Here is a 15,911-nt window from a genome sequence, read left to right on the forward strand (position 1 = left end):
CACCAACCTATTGTGGTCTTTGGTATGTAATTGCTACATATAGAGCACGAAATGCTGGTTTGGCTGCAGTGGTGTAAGCACAGATTTGGTGTCCCATGCAAAAATAAATATATACATAACTTTAGGCCCCACCACATTAATACTGTGAACCATGCCAGCTCTGAAAAATATAACACTGTGCAGACCTGGATCAATATTCTCATAAATAGATTAAATAGATAATATAAATAGATTTTATAATGTTGTGCAAAACTGATGAGATATGTAGAAACCACTTTATACATTTTAATATTTTCTAAAATTCTAGTATTTTAAGTATTTTTTACTGCTTGAACATTTGTATTTATAATACTACATATTGGCAAACGTGAATAATCCTTTGAATGTCAAGTATAGCAAACTAATATGTCTGTCCTGAGACCTATAAAGCACAGGTTTTAATCTGATTTAGCTCACTGAAAACTCCAATCACCTGTAACAGTACTTCTCTCTTTATGTAGGTTATGATGATAAAAAATTCCTAAGGTGCCCCCTAAGAGGCGATTAGACACATTTTGGCATAAAAGAACTCACCTGCTTATGTACAAAGGTTCTGCCTCCAATTACAAGTTGGCTAAAACAACAAACACATTATTTTCTGTCAGAAATGAAGCAAGCTGACTAAAACTAGGAAAGTCCATCAAGTTAATTTCTGCCTGTCTCTTTTTTCTTTTTCGAAACTCAGACTTTACTGATAACAGAGACATCCTACTGCAGCGCTATCTCTGTATCGCTAAGAGCGCTTGCACATGGACCAAACCAAATCATGAAATAAGGAGGGGGAGGCGGGGTCAGAGGCTGACTGAATTATAGTCTTTGGTGTCAGAAACAAACAAAACTAATGCTAGGAAACAAACACGTTTATAAGTACCTTGTGAAGCAAACAGTATTTTATGGTGATAAAGTTAATAATTTCATAACAAAAACAAATAAATAAAATAATATGTATGGACTATTTGACTATTCCCTTCATAGAATCGTCATAACTTCTCTCCTCTAAGGAACTCCTCTCTTAATTGATTTCACTTGCAGACTTAAAAAAGACCTACAAACGACCTGGTGACATCATCACTGGGAACGTGCTCCTGGTTTTGATATGACTGTGACAATTTTTAATTTATTGTTATTTTATTGTTGTAATTGTAACATGTTTGTCTGAAGCGGGTCTCCCTTGTAAATGACTTACTGAGTCTTGATTGAGCTACCTGTATAAATAAAGGTTAAATAAAAAATAAAAAAGTAATTGAGTTAACTAATGAGGTTGCTTTGTCTGCTTTGGCCAATAGTGGTCACTGCATGACATGTGCATTACATGTGCAATGCATCTTTTGTCAGTCATCTTTTGCTGACTTTTGAAGACTGGCATGTCCTATTTAATACGTGCATGGTTTTTCTTGATTGATTGATTAGGAACGCTTTTAGAAAACTTTGTTGGCTGCAGTTCTTCTTTGCTCTTTCAATGTTGGGATAAATTCTCTTTCCACATTCGAGTGAATCCAGGCTGCAAATATATAATCAAAAATGAACAGGTCAGCAGGGTGTATTGTTTTTGTTCTGCAGATCTATATGACTGAGTTTTGTGCGATACCTGTGATTCACTGGGCAGGTTTAAATACTCACCGTAATGATTTCTTATCTGCAGTGCCACGCTGAGACACAACACAGGAGGTCTTGGTGCATTATCCTCCACACCTGCAGGTGGTGGTGGTCCAAGTTTATTCTCCTCAGCAAGAGAAGTGAGTAGATTTGTAAACAGTAGAGTGTAGGATATGCACAGCATGACAGTACGGCAGATTCAAGTAATAATATGAGCCAGGTTTTGTTGACTTTGGAGTGCAATGCAGATGAATTATGAACTTTTTATTTTTGTAGACAGAAAAAGAGAGGAGATGATATCCTTGCCATTAATACACAGACACATGTTATAAGAAAATGAGAAAATGTCAAAAAGAATTTGTAATATTTCTATGTGAGATGCTCCTCAACTGAGGGCTGTGCTGCATCTGTGAAATTTAACAGCAGAGTACTCATTGACGGGTGGCTGGCCTCTCCTTTAGAGATACAGTGATGAATTTATCCCTCCGAGAGAGGCTCAGTGTAGAGCCGCTGCTCCTCCACCTTGAAAGGAGGCAGTTTAGGTACTTTAGGCATCTGACAAGGATGCCTCATGGGTCAGGTGTTTCGGACACTTCCCACTGTAAGGACAGAATGACAGATGGATACACTGAAGGAGGTGGCTGGGAAGAGGAGAAGGGTTTGGTGAAGGTCATGTGTTTCCGCTTGCTGTGGAGCTCCACAGTGGCTGCAGCCAGGTGCTCTTAGGGAAGGAGGAGGTCTGTGCGTCCTTTAGCTGTTGTTCCTTTAGCTCTTCCTAATCAAGGCTCATGCAGGATGGAAACATTTGTCTTGGCTACTTGACAAATAATAAAATGTATTTACATTAATACCAAAGACAGACCACAAAGAATTTCTCAGTCAGCTCATCCCTTTACATAATTATTCTCAGGAATGAAAACACCAGCAGTATACATCAGCAGTATTTATCTGAATGAAAAAATAAAGCAGGAATCAACACGTGTTCATATTTTACCACCAAACAGTGTGGAAACTGCTCAGTTACAGTGCTTCACACCAAAACTAGTTCAGGATATTAAATAATTTCACTAAATCAAAAAATTTAAATTAAAAAGTTTTTAGGAAGTTTCAGAAATAAAGCTGCTGTTTAAGTTTAGCCTCATCTATGAATACTGCATTTGATCCTCAGCCAAACAGCACAGTCTATGAAAACATCCTCCACAGAGGCAGAGACCGTGCTCCTTAACTTTTCTCTTTCTGTCATCATTCTAACGTCTGATTAAACACCATCTAAACAACATGAGTTTCAGTCTGTTTCTTTTATATGCAAGTCTCTAACATGACTGGACTTCACAGCAGCTCTTCCTGCTCTTCAGTGTCGTCTGCAGTGACGCCCTGTGAGGCTGAGACGTTCTCATAATCAGCATGAGTGTTTACCTGATGGGGGGAGAGAGAGAGAGAGAGCTTTCTGTATGTTTTTGATAACATTCAAAACTAAATACTTTAGTAATACTTAAAGAACTTCACATTATCCTACCTAATTTTATTTACATTTATTTTTTCTATTCTAGTGCAATAGAAACTATCATACATCTATCATAACACATGTTGTATCAGTAGAACCTCTTACTTTGATGACATTTACAGATTCATTTAATCCAGTTTCTAAGGCCACATGTGTCTTCTTCCTGGATTTAATCCAACAAAAAGAAAACGGTATTAAATTAAGAATTCATGACTTTAAAACTGAAGGTTTTAAGATGGACATAAAAGAGCAATTATGACACTGTTGTTACTGTTTTTCTTTCTTTTTAAAAAGAAATGTGTTACCTCATCCACAGACCCAACACGAAGAGAGCAATCAGCATCAGGACCACCAGAGTCAATCTGATGATATTCAATATTATTACAGATTTTCCTATAAATTCAGAAAAGCACAAAGGAGATATGTCTTAGTCGAGAGATTAGATTTATAGGGTCATGCTATTTGTCATTGGGTATCATCAGTAACTGCTGTCACTAAGTTTACTCTCTTAACACAGCTGCAGAAAGGTAAACATTTTTATATTTTCTTTGCACTGGTTAGAATATACACTACCAGTCAAAAGTTTGGAGACACCTTCTCATTTAATGATTTTTCTTTCTTTTCATGACTATTTACATTGTAGATTCTCACTGAAAGAATCAAAACTATGAACGAACACATATGGAATTATGTAGTAAACAAAAAGTGTGAAATAACTCAAAACATGTTTATGTTACAGATTCCTCAAAATTGCCACCCTTTGCTTTGATTACTGCTTTGCACACTCATTTCACAGTAACAAAACTCCCACTGTGTTCAGGTCTGAAGTCAGTGATGGTGAAGTTGTGTCCTGATGCTTTTTCTGAGTCTTCATCCTCCTTGTACCAGGTGTAATTAGCTGTTGGGTTAGCATCACTGCTATAGGTGACTGAACCGCCCTCCACTATTTCACCAGAGGGACTCACTGACACGGAGGGAAGCATTGGAGCATCTAGAACAGAGAATATTAAGATTAGATGATTAATAAGAGATCACATTTGATCATAATATACTGTCTATTTTTCATAGATAGCATCATGCTCCCTGTGTCCTCACTGGTCTGACCTGTGATGTCTACTTATCCCTCCACTCCTGGTGTTGATTCTTTGTGCAGTGTCAGACTTTAAGGAGAGTTCCTGCTTCTTGGCTTCACACACCTGCCTTTAATGATCTTGTCAAGAGCCAATATTTATAAGAGTGATGAGCTGTATCATTGAATGAAAAACGGAAACCATCTGAGTCCCGCGTTTCGCCTATGGTGGCAAACCTGACATAGACTTTTATCCTTACTGTTCAAATTATTTCTATTTCTTATCTAAAGCTGTTGTCAACACATTTCCCTCAGTATCTTTTCAGCCCGTCACAACCTCAGTTGTGGGGACTGACAAGCTTTTAAATACTGCTCAGATCTGTTATCCTCATTATATTAAGTTCATGCTTCTTTTCTATGGACAGACCTTTGTAGACAGTCAGAAACAGCTGATGTACACCTGTTCTTCACAATTCACACATCTCTGCTTATTACACACTCTAAGGTAAGTCTTTAAGTAGATATTCTTGTTAAATCTTACACATGTTGTTCAGGGTACTGCTGTCTTTCATTAAATTATTTGCTTTCGTCCCCACATGGCAGTCTACAGGTGATGATAGGAACTGATCTTTCATGTTCTCTGATCAGGATCAAATCACTCTTCAGCACAAAGACAGTTATTTTGGACTTTAACTCAGTATCTGACTCAGATTCATGAACCTGGCTCCATTCACCTTTAAACTGGTTGTACAGTAAAACACTCAAAGAATTTAAAATACATTATAGTATTTTGAATTCCACTGCACATCTTAAACAACATTTTGGTGAAAAAAGAAAGCTGAAGATCTGAAAACACAAAATTGTTCATGATGACCACATAACACAGTGAAGTAAACTTACACACAGGATCTGAGGGATAAGCTTCATGTCCTTTGAAAGCACAGGAGATGATGTCTCCAGGATTGAACAGATCTTGATAAGAACTTTGTTCAACCATAAACTGATTGTTTTTGAACCACACAAAAGAAAGACGACCGGCTGGACTGCAGCTGCTTTCACACTTCAGCTCTGCCTCAGTCTGAGACTCATGGACTGATATTATTCTGCTCACCTTCACCTGCAGAGCTGAATATGACAACACAGCAGACATCAGACATTAAATACTCAAAACAATAAATACACCCATTACCACAACTGAACAACTGAGCTGAATGAAATATTCGGTGTGTATTCATCAGTACCTGTGACAGTCAGAGTTGTTCCAGGTAAACTACTCTTCCATTCAAATCTTTGTGTTTTGAATTTGAAGTGATACTCGGCTGAATCACTCTCTGTCAGGTCTCTGATTCTCAGAGTGGAGCGTCCTCTCTCTGTTTCAATCACCTCAACACGACCTGCATACTGGGAGTTTTCTGTGAGGTCCTCAGATCCACGACCAGAACGGAACCAGGATTTTGACTGGATTGGACTTTCATAACTGTTGTAAGTAGAAGAAATGTCCACTGATGAGCCTTTGACTGCACAGATTCTTCTGCTGCTGTAATTCACTCTGTTGCATGAATCACCTCGGACACCTGAAAAATAAAATCATTTTTAAGTCAGATTTGCGAAATAGTTACAGTGAAATTTACTGTTTTTATTTAAATATGAACTCACAAACTAACGCAGAGTGAAAATCCTCAAATCCTTTTAAAGCACATGAGTAGCTGTTTGAAGTGTCATATTGCGCTTCATAAAAAGAAGAGCTGGCTCCAATCACTTGTTGTCCATTTTTGTACCAGACATAAGATGAAACATAATGATTACACCTGGTGACACAATACAACTGTCGTCCAGTGGACCCTCTGACCTGAACATCTTGACCAGTGGACAAGAAACAATAAATAAGATGTCAGTCACTCTCACACTGAGACAGATTAGGGATTTCAATTTTCAGATCTAAAACAATGAATTAGTGGGGGGAAAAATAGTAATTATCTTGATGTCTAAACATGAAATCTCACAAAAACTTTAGAAAATATATCATTAAAAAGCACAGAACATACAGATAGAATGTTAAGCTGACTAAATATCCATCAGTGTGTGTTCATCAGTACCTGTAACAGTCAGAGTTGTTTCACCTCGGACACCTGAAACATAAAATGATTTTTAAGTCAGATTAAAGTAAGTAATCACAGTGAGTATGACTGTTTTTATTCAGATGTATGTAGTGACTCTACAAGATGGTTTTATGTTACTGAAATAAACTCACACACTGAAGGAGAGGGGAAATCTTCATGACCTCTTACAGCACAGGAGTAGCTATCTGAAGGATTCAGATTGTCTGAATACCGATACTGATTTCTTCTAGAAATCTTGTGTCCATTTTTGTACCAGATGTAGGAGGAATGATCGTGTAGTTGACAACTGCTCTGACAAGTCAGTGTTGCCCAGTTGGAATTAGATGATGTGTCCACGTGTACCTGAAGAGCTGAATATGTGAAGAAATAAAATCAGAGCAGAAACTTAGACATCTATTATCCATATCCAAACACACACACAGTCATGTTCATAACAATTTCTGACTGATGTGTAAATAAAAATGTTACCTGTGACAGTCAGAGTGACTCCAGGTAAACCAGTAAAACTTTTCTGGTTTGTTTCAAACCTGAACTTGTACACAGCTGAGTCGCTCTCTCTCAGGTCTCTGATTGTCAGAGTGCAGCTCTTCCAGTGAGAACTGTACGACACTCGACCTGCATACGCTGGGTCTGTTTTCAGGTCTTCAGGGTTATAATTATTCCATTTAGTGAACCAAACTCTTTTTAACACAATTCTGCTCGAAGGGTATTTGAAGGAGCAGCCTATGTCCACTGTTGATCCTTTTACAGCACAGATCTGAGTAGAAGTGTAAGTCACTGCATAATCATTCTGACTCTGTACCACTGTAACACAGAACACATCAGAACGCAGTCAGACTCATTACAACAACAATAAACAGTTTTATTTGTAGTTGAACTATATGCAGAGAGAAATTCTGATTCTGACATTCGGATTTAGACCAAGCACACTTCATCACAATAGAAAAAATGAAGTTGTGCTTCATTTCTGTCTTACAAAATATTTAACAACTGTTGTTCTCAGCCAAATGTCTGAAATGTCTGTCTTCAGAACATTAATAGATAAAGATCAGCTTTCCACATATTAAATTATTATAGAAATTGTCCAGTTAGGTACAACCTATTTATATCTATCGATAGATGTAGATATAGATGATATAGATATATAGAGAGATATAGAGAGAGATGTACTGGGTCTACAAAAATAAATCCCTTATGTATTGTAATTTTACATTAAAAAGTAACTCCTGCAGATACTGAATGTGTGAAAACCAGGTACACATAAACCTGTTAGAGAGAGAAGGAAGAGGACCAATCCACTCGCTGCTCCACTTAAACTCATCGCTTCTTCTCTCGCTTCTTAAATCACATCAACATGACAAATACTGTTTCCCAGTTAGTCTCCATCAGTTGTTGAGGATGTAGTCTTTGATAACAGGGTCTTCTGTGGTTGGAAAATATAAAAGAAATATTAGACTGTCTTCCTTCAACTGGACATGGTCAGCATGCATAAACAGATGAAAGCCTCTATACTCCCACACTGAAATGAAGAAGTGGTTGTTATACAGTGGTTTACATGCAGAATAGCTTCATAAATACAAATATGGAATATTTTTAATCACTCTTTAATCGTACAGTTCTGGGCCAGTTTATTACCAGGATCATAAATAGATTTTCTCTCATGTACATTAAGTTTTAATGTAGGTTTTCTTTGCAAAGTGAGTGTGAAGCTCTTTTTTAAGAGGGCTGAGAGCAAATCTTTAACACACAATGTCTCCTGGATAAAAAGAACAGGTGACTCGGGTAGTGATGAACAAAACCGTTGTTGACCAGGTTAAGCTTCAATGCACGTATTAAACCTATTGTATGACTGCTTTCTTCTATTGCCCAATATTTCTAAAATTAGAAACATCCCGTCTCAGAGTGACACTGAAAAACTAGTAAATGCATTTATTACTTCTAGGCTGGACTACTGTAATTCATCCAAAAATGTCGTCCTAAAGATGTCCTAAAAAATCCCTGAAAAGCTTTTTCTGATATTGTCTTATCTCCATTTGCTCTGTGTTAAATTCAGAATGAGATTTAAAATCCTGCTCCTCACATACAATAATAACAATAATGAATAATCAGGCCCAATTTTTCCTGCTGTGACTTGGCCTCAGGATGTCTAGAGGCAAGAATCAAGCAAGTAAATAAGTGCATCAGCGGTCATGTGCTCAGCACTAAAGGAGTTGCTGCAGAGAACCACAGTTGTGCGTCAATGAAACTGTAAGCGTTATTTCTTTTGGCAGTTAACTGGCATGATACTGGTTCTAATCGTTTGTGCATGTTAAAATTATGCCTCAGTACTTTTATACCATGTTGATAGAAATATTTGGCACCAAGTTAATAGCAGTGGCCATAATCTCCCGCCATGATTACATCCAGCGTTATTAGGAATAAAGGACTTTTCTATTGTTTAGTTTAGTGGTTCCCAAACTTTTTTTGCTAGGCCCCCCTTTGTTTTACAAGAAAAATATTCGCGCCCCCCCCCCTTCTCGCGCGTGCACGCACAAACGCATCCTCCAACCACACACACCCATATTTTGCTCCATTGTGGTTTCTTTCACACCTCAAACATTTAGTAAACAATTAAGCAAATACAAGTAAACTGCAATAAATTACAGGTAGTAATAAAATAAACTACTAACTCTTTTACGCTACGTCCACACCTACACGGGTATTTTTGAAAACGCAGCTGTTTAGTCCACACGTAAACGGCGTTACCAATCACCGAAAACTGAGATTTTTTAAAACTCCTTTTTTGTGTTTACATGTGGACGAGGAATACAGAGTTCTTCACGCAACATCAAAGGTATGTGCCTTTTTTCACGTCACGCTGTGCGCCACGTTATTGTTTACATGAGATGAATTGCAGAATGGCAGATAGAGACAAAATACTGTTACTGTTAATCTGACTATCTTCAGGTTTTACACGCTTACATATACAAACGCAGTTACTGTTCCTCGATTTAGAAAGGCAGAGGCGTCATGGTGTAATTATTTTACGTGTAGTTGTTTTTTTCCTGTGTAATAATATTCAACATTGCTATCAATACATTTTTCAAAAAATGCCTCTCTGTGCAAAATGGGTCTAAAAACATAAACAACTGTAGGATACTGTTTGTCTGTGATTTGTTAGTTAGTTTGCTAGCTTGATTAGCAACTTGTAAGAAGATGTGCTATTTATCCAATCTGTGGTCTACAGTGACCCCTTGTGGACATGTGTTGAGTAGATGATGTGTTGTGATTGTTTTCCTAGTTATCTATGACTCTACTAACTATAGAATTGAATGTTTTCCAGAAAACCATGCTCATAATCACACATACTGTATACTAACAGGAATAAGTTCAAGTATGGCTGCACTGAATTTGGATTAAGCCTAGCAAGCACTCTGATGGAAACAATTATTTTGTGGAACTTAATCAAAGACAGTCAACCCAACTCCTGGACTGCTGCAGACTTTCTGACAGAAAACTTGTATACCCAGCTTTCCAATATATATATTTTATAGTACCACTATCACTCCACTAGAACACTTCACTCTCAGTTCCTTCCTATAATATTAAGTGCATTGAGACAACTGCTGGTAGCCAGATGCCCATCTCAGCCAATTAATCGAGAAACCAGCGCCTTCTCCTAACCATTAAATCAACAACAATGCAAGAGGTAGAAAGCAAGAGAGATAGAGAGAGAAACACTCTTCTACTGCCTCTTGTCCCACAAACAGTTGTACATTACTGCCAACTTCTGGACAAACAGTCAGTATTTTTCACATAAGAGGAACCTAAATATCAGTCACTGAGCATCTGTACACTATTTTACATATACCCAAAGAGGATACAGTTTGCCCAGACATGTGCACAGGGTGGTTTTGACATGTTTTTGAAAATGTATATCTGGCTCTGAAAAGAAATCTGACAATAGAATACTAGGTGAACAAATTCACCCCTAATTACCTTTATATTAGCACGTGTATCAGTATCAGAGTGCACACATCTGGCCTAAGCACATATAGCCATATAAATGTCACCATACTATGTACATTACATTATTTTCTGGGCTTCATGTATAATAACATATTATACCTAACGATTTAAACTATTTTATTGAATGATTATACAATAGTCTTTTATCATGCCACTTTTAGATCAACTGTGTAACAACACCATTTTTTGGTTTGCCTCTTTAATAAAGCTGGTGTCAAGGTTATGGTGAATAAGGACCCAAATCCAGAATCACTCAGACTCACGCACATCTAGGAATCAAATAAGAATAAACTTTTATCAAAAGGCAGATGAAAACTAAATCCAAGACAACAGAAGACATCCCAGGGATAACAACAGGAAACATCTGTGGGCAACAATATGATGTGGCAATAAATAGAACTGAAGTTATAAATTCACACAACTCAGAGGAAGTGAACACAGCTAGGGGAAGTAAAACTGAATGTCAAACGCAAACACTTAATGAGAACACAACACAGATACAAAGGCTACACAAGACACATGCGAAAAACAGGACTTTTAACTTTAAAACCTAAAGACAAAACTGAGAGTATCATCAGTTACCACTAATCCATGAAAATAATGAAAAACTTAAAACACTGGGGTCAAAATACTCAAGACACACAAGATCAAAGAAAGACAATGATAAAACAATCAGCACCTACAACTAGAGACAAATACAATGGAAACACACATGAAAATCTAAACAATAAGCAACGTCCAAAAACACTTTTGCCCACTTTTTCTTAAACTAAAGGGAAAGAAGTTAGAAATAGGAGATAAGATGGGAAGTACTTTTGGAAAGCAGCCCCAGTCTGTCTCCTTGTCCTCTGATCAGTGTCTCTGTTGGAAGTCAGTTGTTTCTGTCTGAGCTCTATACTGCAAAGGAGGTCCAGTGTACCCAGGATATGTGTCTGTCATCTAGATTCACTTACCCTAACATTGGCGAATGGGATAAACTGTCACATGAAGCTGGTTCTCAACTGGCTAAGTTATATGAGGGTTTCCCCTGTGCGTTCACATGACCAATGCCAAAGGGGCGTTTCACAGATCATATGACTCTTCTTCCACAGAAAATGATCCCTGTGAGTGCCACCTACTCCAGAGATGCTAGCAAATAAAAATCTCTAAAAATCATACAAAATATATCAGTAAAATCCAACACTGTTGTGAAAAAAACAAGGTAAAGCTGATGTCTTTAGTGCAAACAATAAGCATTTTAATTCCAGTTAATTATTTGCAACATTGAAGTTTACTCTCCTTACAGGAATCCTTGTTGTGTTTTGTGTTTCCAGCAGTGTAAAACAGATTAATTAACAGATTAGAGTGAAGTATGACAACATTTAGACATTTTCTAAATCACCAAATTAAAATGTGGATATTCTTGTAGAGATGTGACTCTCAGTTTACGGTGTGTTTAGTAAAGTAAGGTAGTTAGTTTAAAAAGCTGCCCATATAAAATGTACTCCTCCAACAGAGATTCTATATCACACGTAAAACATGTTGAATTACAAAGAAATAAGTGGAAATGTTGCGTTTCCAGATGGTTTTACACTGAAACTAAAAACATTACATGCTTCCAGGAATTTTTTCACAGTCCATTCTCTGCTCGCCGTACACCCTTCACATGACACTTTACATCAACCCTATTTTCCCATACTGTCAAACTGAATTCTGTCATTAAACCTTTTCCTACCCATCATCTGTCAGCCAGTCAGCCTTTGTTCCATATGCTTTAAATCAGCGATCCCCAACCCCCGGGCCACGGACCGGTACCGGGCCGCGAGAGTTGAGGCTTGGGTGTGAAATTTATGGTTTTCAGGGTTATTTTTGTTTTTTATCATTATTTTTTTTATTGTTTTTAGCATTAACTCGGTTTCCCTGGGTCTTTTCCCGTGTGTTATGAATAAATCTTCTTTTTTTGGTACTGGTACCGGTTTTATTTTGTTGTATTTATCCGCGACACCTTAAACGCTGGTCCGTGAAAATATTGTCGGACATAAACCGGTCCGTGGTGCAAAAAAAGGTTGGGGAGCGTTGCTTTAAATCTTAGTGCTCTTCTATCTTTTTGCCTTTCATGTCACTTCCTGTCTCCTCCCCATCTCCACATCATGCTGAAGAGTAAGTGTCTGATTAGTCATTTAGACCTTTACAACTGCAACAAAAAGCACATCACAAACTGAAATCAGATTCAAACAGAATGAACACACTGTTAAATTCTGGAAAGTGGAAAGTTCTTGAATATTTTAAGTACCCAACTCTAATGCCTCCCCGCATGATGTCAATAACGGTCTGGGAAGTCACAGTGGAGCAGGGCAAACAAAGGATTTCTGAACTTTTTTAAAATGTTTTTATAATAAACAGGAAGTGAAACTGCTGAGATTAAAACATTCTTTTGCAAGAGTGTCCTGGGCTGACACATGCACCATTAACCTTGCATGTTTTTTCATTGTGTAATGTTCAGAAGTCAACCATCAGAGCAGCACGGAACGGATATACTGCAGAAGTACTGATCACCAAAAAGAGCACTTCTCCCCATTTAAAATGAGATTTGATGTGTCTAATGAAGGCACAAATCCAACAACACGTGACACTAAATGTATCATACACTGATAATGACTGAGGAGCCAACAGTGCCAAGACTTGGCACCAAATGACAACAAATTTGTGACACCTCGCTGAACGTTCGGGGCATTTTAAGGGTAAAACCTGAATATTAATGATTAGTAAGGTGTGGCTGTTTTCCTCACTGTGTTCACTGAAGTGTGAAACAACAGACAAAATGTTGAAGTGAAACTCTTCAGCGTCTTGATAATGTGCCATCATTTTATTTTGTGCAGATGAACTGAACTAACAAGGTTCTCATACACATGTACAGGCTAAAAATTAAATGTCTCACAACTGGACAGAAGATTGGAGAAACATCGTCTGATCTGATGAGTCAAATTCTGGTGTAACATTCAGGTGGAAGGTTCAGAATTTGGTGTAAACAGCATGAAAGCATCATGGATCCATGCTGATGTGTATTGGCAGCTCAGGCTGGTGGTGTAGTAGTTTGGGGGATATTTTCCGATAACACTTTGGGTAACTTAGTGCCATTTGAGCAGTGTTGCGTGAAAATTGTTGTTGACCACGTTCATCATAACCTATGAATTAAGGTTTTCTAGATCAGCGGTCTCCAACCTTTTTTGCGCCACAGACCGGTTTATCCCCGACAATATTTTCACGGACCGGCCTTTAAGGTGTCGCAGATAAATACAACAAAATAAAACTAGTACCAGTACCGAAAAAAAGAAAATTTATTCATAACACACGTGAAAAGACCCAGGAAAACAGAGTTAATGATAAAAACGATAACAAAATAACGCTGAAAACCAATAAAAACCCTGAAAACTATACATTTCACACCTGAGCCTCAACTCTCGCGGCCCGGTACCAAACGACTCACGGACCGGTACTGGTCCGAGGCCCGGGGGTTGTATGTATATATACATATATATATATATATATATATATATATATAAATATATCCCATCCATGCCTCCAAAGAGAGGGAAGGTAGTCAGAACTGAGGGGATTGATCTACCAGAAGGCAACATTGCAGACATAGAGGACAGTTACAAGTACCTGGGGATCCCGCAGGCGAATGGGAACCATGAAGAGGCCGCTAGAAAGGCTGCAACCACCAAGTACCTGCAGAGGGTCAGGCAAGTCCTGAGGAGTCAGCTGAACGGTAAGAACAAGATCTGGGCCATCAACACCTACGCCCTGCCCGTGATCAGGTACCCTGCTGGGGTAATAGGCTGGCCAAAGGAGGAGATAGAAGCCACTGACATAAAGACAAGAAAGCTCCTTACCATGCATGGAGGGTTTCACCCCAAGTCCAGCACCCTGAGGCTGTACGCTAAGCGGAAGGAAGGGGGCCGGGGACTGGTGAGTGTCAGCACCACAGTCCAGGATGAGACAACGAACATCCAAGAATACATTGGGAAGATGGCCCCAACTGACCGAGTGCTCAGTGAATACCTCAGGCAGCAGAAACCCAAGAAAGAGGAGGGAGACGAGGAACCATCATGGAAGGACAGGGCCCTGCACGTTATGTACCACCGGCAGATAGAGGAGGTGGCTGACATCCAGAAATCCTACCAGTGGCTGGACAAAGCTGGACTGAAAGACAGCACAGAGGCACCAATCATGGCAGCACAAGAACAAGCTCTGAGTACAAGATCCATAGAGGCTGGGGTCTATCACACCAGGCAAGACCCCAGGTGCAGGCTGTGTAAAGATGCTCCAGAGACAATCCAGCACATAACAGCAGGGTGCAAGATGCTAGCAGGCAAGGCATACATGGAACGCCATAACCAAGTGGCCGGCATAGTGTACAGGAACATCTGTGCCGAGTATAACCTGGAAGTCCCGAGGTCAAAATGGGAGATGCCCCCAAGGGTGGTGGAGAATGACCGAGCTAAGATCCTGTGGGACTTCCAGATACAGACGGACAAAATGGTGGTGGCTAACAAACCGGACATAGTGGTGGTAGACAAACAGAAGAAGACGGCCGTAGTGATCGATGTAGCGGTTCCGAATGACAGCAATATCAGGAAGAAGGAACACGAGAAGCTGGAGAAATACCAAGGGCTCAGAAAAGAGCTCGAGAGGATGTGGAGGGGGAAGGTGACGGTGGTCCCCGTGGTAATCGGAGCACTAGGTGCGGTGACTCCCAAGCTAGGCGAGTGGCTCCAGCAGATCCCGGGAACAACATCGGAGATCTCTGTCCAGAAGAGCGCAGTCCTAGGAACAGCAAAGATACTGCGCAGGACCCTCAAGCTCCCAGGCCTCTGGTAGAGGACCCGAGCTTGAAGGATAAACCGCCCGCAGGGGCGAGATGGGTGTTTTTATATATATATATATATATATATATATATATATATATATATATATATATTTATATAAAATAAACATCAGCAGATGTTTTGGAGGTCCAGCGTCATGTTGCTCTTTATCGTCTGCTTTCACTTTATTGTGGTATATGTGGGGTCGGTTTAGTACAGGCATTAAAATGTGATCGGTCTCTGATTTTTATTTATTCTTTAAAGGCATGCACTGTCACTTCTTGTTTGTCTTGCAGTCTGTTGTGTAAAGTTCTACTGCACTAACTGCACATAACATGGTCAAAATGCTGAGAAGGCAATAAAAATAAATGCATTTCACTAGTCTGGTGATCAGGCAGCTGCATTTTACCACTGCAACACTTATTTTCAGTTTCATTAATTATACAACTTCTTATTTCTTAATTTTCTTGTGCTGTTCAGCATATCAGAAACCAAGAATGGTCATGAAGCACAGAGAAAGCATAAAATCTGAAACATGGAACAGTTTAACCAACCAGGCTGGCGGCTAACACTGTGGTTTACTGAGGCTAGCTCTGTGGACATAAGCAGTTATTTTTACTCTTTCAATTTATAGACTTCCTCTAAACGCTCCCCCCCCCCTCATATGTCGCTATAACAATACACTTGCTGAATGTGTGTGTGTGTGTGTGTGTGTACGTGCAGAA

The 15,911-nt window shown here is 39.0% G+C and overlaps 2 protein-coding genes across 2 annotated transcripts in view; both read right to left on the bottom strand.

Moving 5' to 3' along the window:
* The window catches only part of LOC146386117 (B-cell receptor CD22-like), a 35,678-nt gene extending 34,957 nt beyond the window's left edge, over positions 1-721 (bottom strand). Inside the window, exon 1 of the mRNA XM_084932150.1 lies at positions 574-721. The gene's annotated coding sequence lies outside the window, so the exon portion shown is untranslated. The remainder of the gene's footprint in view (positions 1-573) is intronic.
* Positions 722-1,884: 1,163 nt separating this feature from the next.
* LOC146386118 (B-cell receptor CD22-like) lies at positions 1,885-7,710 on the bottom strand. Its single transcript, XM_084932153.1, has 11 exons — positions 7,595-7,710; positions 6,797-7,132; positions 6,460-6,678; positions 6,305-6,337; positions 5,865-6,065; positions 5,450-5,782; positions 5,109-5,333; positions 3,951-4,130; positions 3,445-3,532; positions 3,245-3,302; positions 1,885-3,051 (listed from the first exon to the last, which is right to left on the bottom strand). Exons 1-11 carry the CDS (start codon positions 7,647-7,649, stop codon positions 2,965-2,967), a joined length of 1,815 nt encoding a protein of 604 aa, XP_084788279.1. The 5' UTR covers positions 7,650-7,710; the 3' UTR covers positions 1,885-2,964.
* Positions 7,711-15,911: the final 8,201 nt, after the last annotated feature.

The sequence above is a fragment of the Perissodus microlepis genome, chromosome 6 (genome assembly GCF_051167445.1).
Source record: "Perissodus microlepis isolate ML-2025 ecotype Zambia chromosome 6, ASM5116744v1, whole genome shotgun sequence".
Lineage (NCBI taxonomy): Eukaryota > Metazoa > Chordata > Actinopteri > Cichliformes > Cichlidae > Perissodus > Perissodus microlepis.